Source organism: Bombina bombina, chromosome 1 (genome assembly GCF_027579735.1).
Source record: "Bombina bombina isolate aBomBom1 chromosome 1, aBomBom1.pri, whole genome shotgun sequence".
Taxonomy (NCBI): Eukaryota; Metazoa; Chordata; class Amphibia; order Anura; family Bombinatoridae; genus Bombina; species Bombina bombina.
Genome location: NC_069499.1, coordinates 7,410,617 through 7,424,305, shown reverse-complemented (window position 1 = coordinate 7,424,305; position 13,689 = coordinate 7,410,617). Strand labels below are relative to the sequence as shown.

The window sequence follows — 13,689 nt, the reverse complement described above, 5'->3', positions numbered from 1 at the left end:
GTTCAGGCTCTGGTTAGGATCAAGCCTGTTTACAGACCTTTGACTCCTCCCTGGAGTCTAAATCTAGTTCTTTCAGTTCTTCAAGGGGTTCCGTTTGAACCTTTACATTCCATAGATATTAAGTTACTATCTTGGAAAGTTTTGTTTTTAGTTGCAATTTCTTCTGCTAGAAGAGTTTCAGAGTTATCTGCTCTGTAGTGTTCTCCGCCCTATCTGGTGTTCCATGCAGATAAGGTGGTTTTGCGTACTAAGCCTGGTTTTCTTCCGAAAGTTGTTTCCAACAAAAATATTAACCAGGAGATAGTTGTACCTTCTTTGTGTCCGAATCCAGTTTCAAAGAAGGAACGTTTGTTACACAATTTGGACGTAGTCCGTGCTCTAAAATTCTATTTAGAGGCTACTAAAGATTTCAGACAAACATCTTCCTTGTTTGTTGTTTATTCTGGTAAAAGGAGAGGTCAAAAAGCGACTTCTACCTCTCTTTCCTTTTGGCTTAAAAGCATTATCCGATTGGCTTATGAGACTGCCGGACGGCAGCCTCCTGAAAGAATCACAGCTCACTCCACTAGGGCTGTGGCTTCCACATGGGCCTTCAAGAACGAGGCTTCTGTTGACCAAGATATGTAAGGCAGCGACTTGGTCTTCACTGCACACTTTTGCCAAATTTTACAAATTTTATACTTTTGCTTCTTCGGAGGCTATTTTTGGGAGAAAGGTTTTGCAAGCCGTGGTGCCTTCCATTTAGGTGACCTGATTTGCTCCCTCCCTTCATCCGTGTCCTAAAGCTTTGGTATTGGTTCCCACAAGTAAGGATGACGCCGTGGACCGGACACACCAATGTTGGAGAAAACAGAATTTATGCTTACCTGATAAATTACTTTCTCCAACGGTGTGTCCGGGCCACGGCCCGCCCTGGTTTTTTAATCAGGTCTGATGAATTATTTTCTCTAACTACAGTCACCACAGTATCATATGGTTTCTCCTATATATATTTCCTCCTGTCCGTCGGTCGAATGACTGGGGTGGGCGGAGCCTAGGAGGGATCATGTGACCAGCTTTGCTGGGACTCTTTGCCATTTCCTGTTGGGGAAGAGAATATCCCACAAGTAAGGATGACGCCGTGGACCGGACACACCGTTGGAGAAAGTAATTTATCAGGTAAGCATAAATTCTGTTTTTTGTGGTGGTTATGATTTTTTGTATAAAGCACAATTATTCAAATTCCTTTTTTTTTTTATGCTTTCGCTCCTTTTTTATCACCCCACTTCTTGGCTATTCGTTAAACTGAATTGTGGGTGTGGTGAGGGGTGTATTTGTAGGCATTTTAAGGTTTGGGAAACTTTGCCCCTCCTGGTAGGAATGTATATCCCATACGTCACTAGCTCATGGACTCTTGCTAATATGAAAGAAATTAATTTATCAGGTAAGTTCTTACATAAATTATGTTTTTCTTTAGCACATCTTTTCCCCCTGTTCTTTTTATGGCTCTTATTCCTTGTGAGGTGAGATGGGTTTTATAGAGTTCTCTGGGTTTGAGAATATTTACCTCCTCCTAGTGGTAAGGAAGAGTAATTCCCTGTACTAATGGATCGTGAACTCTCACTACCATAAAATAAATTCATTTATCAGGTAAGCATAAATGATGTTTTGGGGCACTAGGTATTAGGTATTGTCTCTTTATATTAAGAATTAACTCTGCTTGATATTTTCACTCCTTTTGTAAATCCAAGGGCACAAAAATCCTCCTCTTTAGGGGCCTCAAAGTCCTTGTGGAAGTAAAGTTGCTCTTGATCTAAGTCCAAACAGACAAAAAGGCCCCTCCTCAAAATCTGCAAGAAGGTGCGGCCCCCAATCCAGACATAGTTATGGTGGGGGGGGGAGGGTTAAACCTTGTGTAACAGATCTAGAAACGATTGTACTGTATTGATTACTCAGGTCCCCTTAGAGGAACTAAATCACAGGTTCTGTTGCAACCTTTTCATTGTTCCAACGAAAGAGACCTTTAGGACCTTTTTGTAAATACGACTTGTAGTCAATTGGCACTATTCTTCATTTAGTGCATTGAGGGTCAATGAATGTCTACCATTGACTTACAATATGCCTATTAGCATATCCACATTCACAGGTATAATATAGGATTCCTCAGGCATTATGAAATTGTGGTCCTTTTCTATGGTCTGGCAACATCACCAAGAATCTTCACAAAAATCTCAGAGCTATTTTGTCTGTTGTGAGAGGTCATTGAATTGCAGAAGCTCCTTATCTAGATAACATTTTGATTCAGGCTACTGCTCCCCAGATGGCTCATGAACTTACAAACAATGATTTTCATATTCATGGTGGGAAAATCATCCTCCCTAAAAGCTAATAGCCGGGGAGCGGACTTTCTCAGCTGTCACCCCGGCAATGGTCCGTGAATCAGGAAGTGTTTGACCAGATTGTGGGGCAGGCCAGATATCACATGCTACCTTATTATTGTGTGAGATCTCAGGATCCACAAGTGATTCCAATATATGCACTAGTGATATAGGGTGTAATAGCCAGGATATAACAGGAAAGGGCCTCTGTGGTTATGATTGCACCAACTTGGCCTTGTAGGAAACCTGTTATCAGTAGGAACAACAAACTAACTACGCAGTTCTCGGTGTGCTCCAGCTGTTAGTGCCGGACGTAGAACAACTCTAAACTGGGAAACTCTCAGTAGCCCGGAGTGCCGTAGCCGCAGTGGATCAGACTGCTCACACATAACACACATACATTTTATTTCCAACTCTTTAAAACTTCAGACATAGCAGGGAGACTGAAGCAGCAACAATCTAACATGTTTTGTGCCCCTAGTGCTGCTTTATTCATAGACTCTTCCTGCCATATCTGTTTGATGTTTTTAAAGAGTTGGGGGAAAAAAGCCTTTGCTTATCTTACACACTGCAGCAATGTCTGCTTTTTATATGTGCGAAACCTGTTATCAGTCAAACTTATTACAAAATCCTTTTCTGTTGTGAGTCTTAAGCATTATTATTGGAATTCTAGACTGGTTAGCGCAGCATCTCCTCTGTGGAACCTTAACCTGTTTTTAAGAGTTCATCTTGTTGAACCTATGCGTGGTCTGGACATTCAACTGTTATCCTAAAAGGTTCTTTTTCTCTTAGCCATTTTTTTACAGCTAGAAGAGTATCAAAGCTTTCTACTGTCTTAACTGAGTTTTCATCAGGATAAGGCAGCTTTGAGAACCAGCTATTATTTCCCCTTTGAAGTGGTAGCTCTGGATAACATTAATCAGGAGATTGTGGTTCCATCTCTCTGTCCGTCTCCTAAAAATGCTTAAGAAAGATTGCTTCACAATTTGGCCTTTAAATATGATCCTCAGGCCAGCTTGAAATAAAGTTTACTTGATAGCAGGGAAGTCCCCCCAGAGTGAATTACTGCTCATTCTACTAGTAAGTACCTCCTCTTATGCTTTTAGGAATGAAGCTTCCATTTAATAGATTTGTAAAGCAGCTACTTGGTCATCTTTGCATATTATTACTAAATTTTACCATTTTGACATGTTTGCCTCTTCTGAGGCTGGTTTTGGTAGGAACGTTCTGCAGGCTGCAGTGCCTATTTAGTTCCTCTACCTGCCTGAACTGTTTTTCATTCCCTATTTTATGGTGGTCTCATGGACTTCATAGCTAGGTTAAATTCTTACCATCTTATAAAAGAAAACAAGATTTATGCTTATCTTTTAAATTAATTTCTTTCACAATGGTGATAAGTCCTTGAGACTTGTTTTTTTGTACATTTGGAGGTAGACCAGTTTAACTTGACTTACCCTAATTTATATTTTCCACTTTTCTAATTTCTCCTTTCTCTTGTCCATATGTGTGATTAAGGGAACATGGGAAAGTGGAATGAGTTAAAAGCTCTGTTAATAAATACATTATAAACTATAAACTGGGCGGACACCATTAGGAGGGGGAGGGTTAGAGAGCTGTTTGGGAGGGGTCAGGGAGGTGGGAGGGTAAGGCGGGGAATCCTACACTGCAGAAAATTAAATAACTACATTTATTTAAAAAAACAAGTAAGACCTAAAACTTCATACTGGCAGACTGTCTGCCAGTACTTAAGATGGGGGTCAGGAGTGTGGGTGTGGTAGGGGACAGAGCTGTTTGGGAGGCATTAGGGAGCTGATAAGTGTCAGACGGGAGGGTACCCTAACCAGCTAAATAACCCCTTCACTTACGTAAATTTCAGAAGTGTGGTGCGCAGCTGAATTTATCAGCCTTTTAATTTCTAAAAACATAGCAAAGCCATGTGTGTCTGCTATTTCTAAACAAAGGGGATATCAGAGAAGCTTTTACAACCATTTGTCGTATGTCTGCAGTAGTTGTGTGTAAATAATTTCAGTAAGAAAGTTTGTGAAAAAGTTTGTTTTTTAAATATGATTGCTTTTGTCTGCAAAACAGTGGCTTGGAATGGAATATACCAAAATGGGCCTAGATCAATACCTTGGTTTGTCTACTAAAAATATATATATAGTTTTGATAGGTAAATAAAAAAAAAAAGCAAAGGGGTTAATTCCACATGTTATGACTCAACGATGTAATGAATATATCAGGTACATACATTTTACTGAAAATCAGCTCACATAGAATGCAAATAATTTCATGTCAAGATTACATACTGCTTATTGTGTAATTTGCTTACTTAGATAATTATTTTATCATTTATAATAGTTTAAAAATATGCTGATAAGAGTAGAACATTCTTCTCTTTTCTTACAGATGCTGTTTGAGAATCTGAGAGGAGAAATGACAGTGAGCGCTACAGGCGGCAAGATCTCTCTAAGAGACAGCAAGTTTATTCAGGTCGTAGCCAAGTCCATTGGAGTCAGCTGCAAAGAGGTACGGTATCCGTAAAAAAATCACCTAGCTGTGTATTTAGTGCAGCATAAGGAATCAGTAAAAACATCACCTACCTGTGTATTTAGTGCAGCATAAGGTATCCGTAAAAAAATCACCTACCTGTGTATTTAGTGCAGCATAAGGAATCAGTAAAAACATCACCTAGCTGTGTATTTAGTGCAGCATAAAGAATCATTAAAACATCACCTAGCTGTGTATTTAGTGCACCATAAGGTATCAGTAAAAACGTCACCTAGCTGTGTATTTAGTGCACCATAAGGTATCCGTAAAAACGTCACCTAGCTGTGTATTTAGCACATCATAAAGAATCAGTAAAAACGTCACCTAGCTGTGTATTTAGTGCAGCATAAGGAATCAGTAAAAACGTCACCTAGCTGTGTATTTAGTGCAGCATAAGGTATCAGTAAAAACATCACCTAGCTGTGTATTTAGTGCAGCATAAGGAATCAGTAAAAACGTCACCTAGCTGTGTATTTAGTGCAGCATAAGGTATCAGTAAAAACATCACCTAGCTGTGTATTTAGTGCAGCATAAGGAATCAGTTAAAACATCATCTAGCTGTGTATTTATTGCAGCATAAGGTATCAGTAAAAACATCACCTAGCTGTGTATTTAGTGCAGCATAAGGAATCAGTAAAAACGTCACCTACCTGTGTATTTAGTGCAGCATAAAGAATCAGTAAAAACGTCACCTAGCTGTGTATTTAGTGCAGCATAAGGAATCAGTAAAAACGTCACCTAGCTGTGTATTTAGTGCAGCATAAGGTATCAGTAAAAAACATCACCTAGCTGTGTATTTAGTGCAGCATAAGGAATCAGTAAAAACGTCACCTAGCTGTGTATTTAGTGCAGCATAAGGTATCAGTAAAAACATCATCTAGCTGTGTATTTAGTGCAGCATAAGGAATCAGTAAAAACATCATCTAGCTGTGTATTTAGTGCAGCATAAGGTATCAGTAAAAACATCACCTAGCTGTGTATTTAGTGCAGCATAAGGAATCAGTAAAAACGTCACCTACCTGTGTATTTAGTGCAGCATAAGGAATCAGTAAAAACGTCACCTAGCTGTGTATTTAGTGCAGCATAAGGAATCAGTAAAAACATCATCTAGCTGTGTATTTAGTGCAGCATAAGGTATCAGTAAAAACATCATCTAGCTGTGTATTTAGTGCAGCATAAGGAATCAGTAAAAACGTCACCTAGCTGTGTATTTAGTGCAGCATAAGGTATCAGTAAAAACATCACCTAGCTGTGTATTTAGTGCAGCATAAGGAATCAGTAAAAACGTCACCTAGCTGTGTATTTAGTGCAGCATAAGGAATCAGTAAAAACATCACCTAGCTGTGTATTTAGTGCAGCATAAGGTATCAGTAAAAACGTCACCTAGCTGTGTATTTAGTGCAGCATAAGGTATCAGTAAAAACATCACCTAGCTGTGTATTTAGCGCAGCATAAGGAACCAGTAAAAACGTCACCTAGCTGTGTATTTAGTGCAGCATAAGGAATCGGTAAAAACATCACCTAGCTGTGTATTTAGTGCAGCATAGGGTATCATTAAAAACGTCACCTAGCTGTGTATTTAGTGCAGCATAAGGAATCAGTAAAAACATCACCTAGCTGTGTATTTAGTGCAGCATAAGGAATCAGTAAAAACATCACCTAGCTGTGTATTTAGTGCAGCATAAGGAATCAGTAAAAACATCACCTAGCTGTGTATTTAGTGCAGCATAAGGAATCAGTAAAAACATCACCTAGCTGTGTATTTAGTGCAGCATAAGGAATCAGTAAAAACGTCACCTAGCTGTGTATTTAGTGCAGCATAAGGAATCAGTAAAAATGTCCCCTAGCTGTGTATTCAGTGCAGCATAAGGTATCAGTATAAACGTCACCTAGCTGTGTATTTAGTGCAGCATAAGGTATCAGTAAAAACGTCACCTAGCTGTGTATTTAGAGTAGTATCAGTGCGGCTTCTTTGCTGGTGAGTTACTGTTGCTTATTTCCGTTGTGTGGCTTGTTTGCTAGTGGTTGCCGCTTGTTTGCTGGTGAGTGAGTGGTGTTTAGGTTGTGTGTAACTTGTTTTCCTTCCTAAGATAGGGAAAGTCCACGGCTTCATTCCTTACTGTTGGGAAATACAGCACCTCGCCACCAGGAGGAGGCAAAGACACCCTAGCCAAAGGCTTAAATATCCCTCCCACTTCCTCATTACCCCAGTCATTCTTTGCCTTTTCATCATGATAGGAGGTGGTAGAGAAGTGTCAGTAGATTCGGAGAGTCATGAAAAAAGGGTATCTACCCTTCGAGATAGTATTGGAGTTTTAAAGTGACACTGAACCCAATTTTTTTCTTCCGTGATTCAGATAGAGCATGCAATTTTAAGCAACTTTCTAATTTACTCCTATTATCAAATTTTCTTTGATCTCTTGCTATCTTTATTTGAAAAAGACATCTAAGCGATTTTTTGCTTCATACACTGGACAGCACTTGTTTATTGGTGGGTGAATTTATCTACCAATCACCCAGGTTGTAAACCAAAATTGGGCCGGCATTTAAACTTACTTTCTTGCTTTTTAAATAAAGATACCAAGAGAATGATGAAAATTTGATAATAGGAGTAACTTAGAAAGTTGCTTAAAATTGCATGCTCTATCTGAATCACGAAAGAAAATTTTTTGGGTTTAGTGTCCCTTTAAGTAGTCATGTCAACCTCTCAGTGAGAGTATTGATGAAAGTTAGAATCTGGAGATGCAGGGAAAGTTGTTCTGCTAAACCATCCAGACTACTGCTAACAGCTCCTTAGCAATCCGTGTTGATGAGTTTCACTGCCTGCTTTCTCTCACTCAAGTTCATGTCAGGAGCGCTGCTATAAGACTGTCACACTTGAGATGCTGTGTTCTGTTCCACAGCATGGATCCTGGAGGTAAGATTGTTTCAATTTCTTTCATGTAATTGGCAAGAGTCCATGAGCTAGTGACGTATGGGATATACATTCCTACCAGGAGGGGCAAAGTTTCCCAAACCTCAAAATGCCCATAAATACACCCCCCACCACACCCACAATTCAGTTTTTACAAACTTTGCCTACTATGGAGGTGCTAGATTTCTACGTTGATATGCGCTTCGCAGCATGCTGAAGCCCGGTTTTCCTCTCAGAGTGCAGTGAATGATAAAGGGATGTGAAGGGAGTATTGCCTATTGAATGCTATGGTCATCCTATCGGGGATCTATTTCATAGGTTCTCTGTTATCGGTCGTAGAGATCTCTTCTTCTACCTCCCTTTTCAGATCGACGATATACTCTTATATACCATTACCTCTACTGATTCTCATTTCATTACTGGTTTGGCTATCTACTATATGTAGATGAGTGTCTTTTGGTAAGTATGTCTTATTTTAATTATGACACTCTCAGCTATGGTTTGGCACTTTATATGTAAAGTTCTAAATATATGTTTTATACTTATATTTGCCATGATTCAGGTTAATCAGTATATTTCCTTCATTTAAACTGACAGTCTGATTTTTTGGGAAATGCATATGAATAAATTTTTTTCTTACCTGAAAATTTTTCAAATTGACTTTTCTTTCTAAATTGCGGGCTGTTAAGCTCGCGGGTGCAAAAAATGCTAGAATTTATTGCTTCATTTTTGGCGCAAGACTTTTTTGGCGCGAAAATTACATTTGTTGACGTTTATGACGTCATTTCCAGCGTTGTAGTTGACGCCGAGAGTTTTCACGTAGTTGTGTCATCTATGACGCTCCTGTTTGTTGCAGACGTTTTTGGCGCCCAAAATTTTTGTCAATTGTGGGCGTCATACTTGGCGCCAGTTTTTTTGACATTATTTAAGTCTCAGTTTCTTTTTGCTTCTCATTCATAGAGGCTTGTTCTGTTTGCATTTTTTCCCATTTCTGAAACTGTCATTTAAGGAATTTGATAATTTTGCTTTATATGTTGTTTTTTCTATTACATATTGCAAGATGTCGCAATCTGACCCTGTATCAGAATCTACTTCTGGAAAGCTGCTGCCTGATGTCGGTTCTACCAAAGCTAAGTGCATTTGTTGTAAACTTGTGGTAACTGTTCCTCCGGCTGTAGTTTGTGTTAGTTGTCATGATAAACTTTCAAAAGCAGATAATTTTTCCATTAGTAGTAGTCCATTACCTGTTGTTGTTCCTTCAACATCTAATGTTCAGGATATTCCTGTTAATGTAAGAGAATTTGTTTCTAATTCTATTCAGAAGGCCCTGTCTGTTATACCACCTTCTAATAAACGTAAAAGGTCTATTAAAACTTCTCATAAATTAGATGAATTTTTATATGACCGCCAACATTCTGATTTATCTATCTCTGATGAGGATCTATCTGGTTCAGAAGATTCTGCCTCAGATATTGACACTGACAAATTTTCATATTTATTTAAGATGGAGTTTATTCGTTCCTTGATTGCATTAGATATGGAGGAGTCTAGTCCTCTTGATATTAAAACCAGTAAACGTTTAAATTCGGTTTTTAAACCTCATGTAGTTATTCCAGAGGTTTTCCAGTTCCTGATGCTATTTCAGATGTAATTTCGAGAGAATTGAATAGTTTGGGTACTTCATTTACTCCTTCTTTAAGGTTTAAGAGACTGTACCCTTTGCCGGCTGATAGATTGGAGTTTTGGGAGAAAATCCCCAAAGTTGATGGGCCTATCTCTACTCTTGCTAAACGTACTACTATTCCTACGGCAGATAGCACTTCTTTTAAAGATCCTTTAGATAGGAAACTTGAATCTTTTTAAAGGAAGGCTTTGGTTGGATGCTTTAGCGCAACAAGTACCAGATCATAATGTGTATAGCATTGTTAAGCTTCTTCAACATGATGATAATTTCATTTGTGATGCCATTTTTGATATCATTAGAATTGATGTCAGGTATATGCCTTTAGCTATTTTAGCTAGAAGAGCTTTGTGGCTTAAATCTTGGAATGCAGATATGACTTCTAAGTCAACGTTGCTTTCTCTTTCTTTCCAGGGTAATAAATTATTTGGTTCTCAGTTGGATTCTATAATTTCAACTGTCACTGGGGGGAAGGGAGCTTTTTTGCCTCAGGATAAAAAATCTAAGGGTAAATTTAGGGCTGCTAACCGTTTTCGTTCCTTTCGTCAGAATAAGGAACAGAAGCCTGACCCTTCCCCTAAAGGAACGGCTTCCAATTGGAAGCCTTCTCCAGTCTGGAATAAATCCAAGCCCTTTAGAAAATCAAAACCAGCCCCCAAGTCCGCATGAAGGTGCGGCCCTCAGTCCAGCACAGCTGGTAGGGGGCAGGCTAAGAGTTTTCAAAGATGTTTGGATCAATTCAGTCCAAAATCATTGGATTCAGAACATTGTTTCTCAAGGGTACAGAATAGGTTTCAAGGTAAGACCGCCTGTGAGAAGGTTTTTTTCTCTCACACATTCCAGTGAACCCAGAAAAGGCTCAGGCTTTCCTGAAGTGTGTTTCAGACCTGGAGTCTTCTGGGGTAGTTGTGCCAGTTCCATATCTGGAACGGGGTCTGGGGTTTTATTCAAATCTGTTCATTGTACCAAAGAAAGAGAATTCTTTCAGACCAGTTCTGGATCTAAAAAATTTGAATCGTTATGTAAGAGTACCAACATTCAAGATGGTGACTATAAGGACTATTCTGCCTTTTGTTCTGCAAGGGCATTATATGTCCACAATAGATTTACAGGATGCTTATCTTCATATTCCAATTCATCCAGATCACTATCAGTTCCTGAGATTCTCTTTTCTAGACAAGCATTACCAATTTGTTGCTCTTCCTTTTGGCCTAGCAACAGCTCCAAGGATCTTTTCAAAGGTTCTCGGTGCCCTTCTCTCTGTAATCAGAGAGCGGGGTATTGCGGTGTTTCCTTATTTGGACGATATCTTGGTACTTGCTCAGTCTTTACATTCTGCAGAATCTCACACAAATCAACTTGTGTTGTTTCTTCAAGAACATGGTTGGAGGATCAATTTACCAAAAAGTTCCTTGATTCCTCAGACAAGGGTAACCTTTTTAGGCTTCTAGATTCAGTATTCATGACTTTGTCTTTAACAGACAAAAGACGTCTGAAATTGGTTTCAGCTTGTCGGAACCTTCAGTCTCAATCATTCCCTTCAATAGCTATGTGCATGGAAGTTTTAGGTCTCATGACTGCAGCATCGGACGTGATCCCCTTGCTCGTTTTCACATGAGACCTCTTCAGCTTTGCATGCTGAATCAATGGTGCCAGGATTATACAAAGATATCACAATTAATATCCTTAAATCCCAATGTTCAACACTCTCTGACGTGGTGGTTAAATCACCAGCGTTTAGTTCAAGGGGCCTCTTTTCTTCGTCCAACCTGGACTGTGATTTCAACAGATGCGAGTCTTTCAGGTTGGGGAGCTTTCTGGGGATCTCTGACAGCGCAGGGGGTTTGGAAATTTCAAGAGGCCAGGTTACCAATCAATATTTTGGAAATCTGTGCGATTTTCAGAGCCCTTCAGTTCTGACCTCTTCTGAAGAGATAATCGTTTATTTGTTTTCAGACAGACAATGTCACGACTGTGGCGTATGGCAATCATCAAGGTGGGACTCACAGTCCTCAGGCTTTGAAAGAAGCTCTTGTCTAATCTCTGCGGTTCATATCCCAGGTATAGACAATTGGGAAGTGGATTATCTCAGTCGCCAGACTTTACATCCGGGAGAATGGTCTCTTCACCCAGATGTTTCTTCAGATTGTTCAGATATGGGAGCTTCCAGAAATAGATCTGATGGCTTCTCATCTAAACAGGAAACTTCCCAGGTATCTGTCCAGATCCAGGGATCCTCAGGCGGAAGCAGTGGATGCGTTGTCACTTCCTTGGAATTATCAACCTGCTTATATCTTTCCGCCTCTAGTTCTTCTTCCAAGAGTGATTTCCAAAATCATAATGGAACGTTTGTACTGCTGGTGGCTCCAGCATGGCCACACAGGTTTTGGTATGCGGATCTTGTTCGGATGTCCAGTCTCCAACCTTGGCCACTTCCGTTAAGGTCAGACCTTCTATCTCAAGGTCCGTTTTTCCATCAGGATCTCAAATCATTAAATTTGAAGGTATGGAGATTGAACGCCTAGTGCTTAGTAATAGAGGTTTCTCTGACTCAGTGATCAATACTATGTTGCATGCTCGTAAATCTGTGTCTTTAAGGATTTATTACCGAGTTTGGAAGACTTACATTTCATGGTGTTCCTCTCATAAGTTCTCTTGGCATTCTTTTAGAATTCCTAGAATTTTACAGTTTCTTCAGGATGGTTTGGATAAGGGTTTGTCTGCAAGTTCCTTGAAAGGACAAATATCTGCGCTTTCTGTTCTGTTTCACAGAAAAATTGCTAATCTTCCTGACATTCGTAGTTTTGTACAGGCTTTGGTTCGTATCAAGCCTGTCATTAAGTCAATCTCTCCTCCTTGGAGTCTTAATTTGGTTTTGAGAGCTTTACAGGCTCCTCCGTTTGAGCCTATGCATTCTCTGGATATTAAGTTACTTTCTTGGAAAGTGTTGTTTCTTTTGGCTATTTCTTCTGCTAGAAGAGTTTCTGAGTTATCTGCTATTTCTTGTGAGTCTCCTTTTCTGATTTTTCATCAGGATAAGGCGGTTTTGCGCACTTCATTTAAATTTTTACCTAAGGTTGTGAATTCCAACAACATTAATAGAGAAATTGTTGTCCCTTCACTGTGTCCTAATCCTAAGAATTCTTTGGAAAAAACTTTGCATTCTTTGGATGTGGTAAGAGCTTTGAAATATTATGTTGAAGCTACTAAAGATTTCAGAAAGACTTCTAGTCTATTTGTTATCTTTTCTGGTCCTAAGAAAGGTCAGAAAGCTTCTGCTATTTCTTTGGCTTCTTGGTTAAAACTTTTGATTCATCATGCTTATGTGGAGTCGGGTAAATCCCCGCCTCAGAGGATTACGGCTCATTCTACTAGGTCAGATTCTACCTCCTGGGCTTTTAAGAATGAAGCTTCTGTTGATTAGATTTGCAAAGCAGCAACTTGGTCTTCTTTGCATACTTTTACTAAATTCTACCATTTTGATGTTTTTTCTTCAGAAGCAGTTTTTGGTAGAAAAGTTCTTCAGGCAGCTGTTTCAGTTTGATTCTTCTGCTTATAATTTCAGTTTTTTTTCATTATAAGAGTAAAACTTTTTGATTTGGGTTGTGGATTCTTTTTTCAGCGCAATTGGCTGTCTTTATTTCTTTCATGTAATTAGCAAGAGTCCATGAGCTAGTGACGTATGGGATATACATTCCTACCAGGAGGGGCAAAGTTTCCCAAACCTTAAAATGCCTATAAATACACCCCTCACCACACCCACAATTCAGTTTTACAAACTTTGCCTCCCATGGAGGTGGTGAAGTAAGTTTGTGCTAGATTTCTACGTTGATATGCGCTTTGCAGCAGGCTGAAGCCCGGTTTTCCTCTCAGAGTGCAGTGAATGTCAGAGGGATGTGAAGAGAGTATTGCCTGTTTGAATACCATGGTCTTCCTCTAGGGGATCTATTTCATAGGTTCTCTGTTATCGGTCATAGAGATTTCTTCTCTTACCTCCCTTTTCAGATCGACGATATACTCTTATATACCATTACCTCTACTGATTCTCGTTTCAGTACTGGTTTGGCTATCTACTATATGTAGATGAGTGTCTTAGGGTAAGTAAGTCTTATTTCTATTTATGACACTCAAAGCTATGGTTGGGCACTTTATATGTAAAGTTCTGCATATAAATTTTATTTTTCTTACCT

The 13,689-nt window shown here is 39.3% G+C and overlaps 1 protein-coding gene across 1 annotated transcript in view; it reads left to right on the top strand.

Moving 5' to 3' along the window:
* ASPG (asparaginase) overlaps positions 1 to 13,689 on the top strand; it is a 647,837-nt gene that overhangs the window by 395,662 nt on the left and 238,486 nt on the right. The window contains exon 10 of the mRNA XM_053697101.1: positions 4,764 to 4,883. Within this exon, the coding sequence (XP_053553076.1) occupies positions 4,764 to 4,883 (120 nt within the window). The remainder of the gene's footprint in view (positions 1 to 4,763; positions 4,884 to 13,689) is intronic.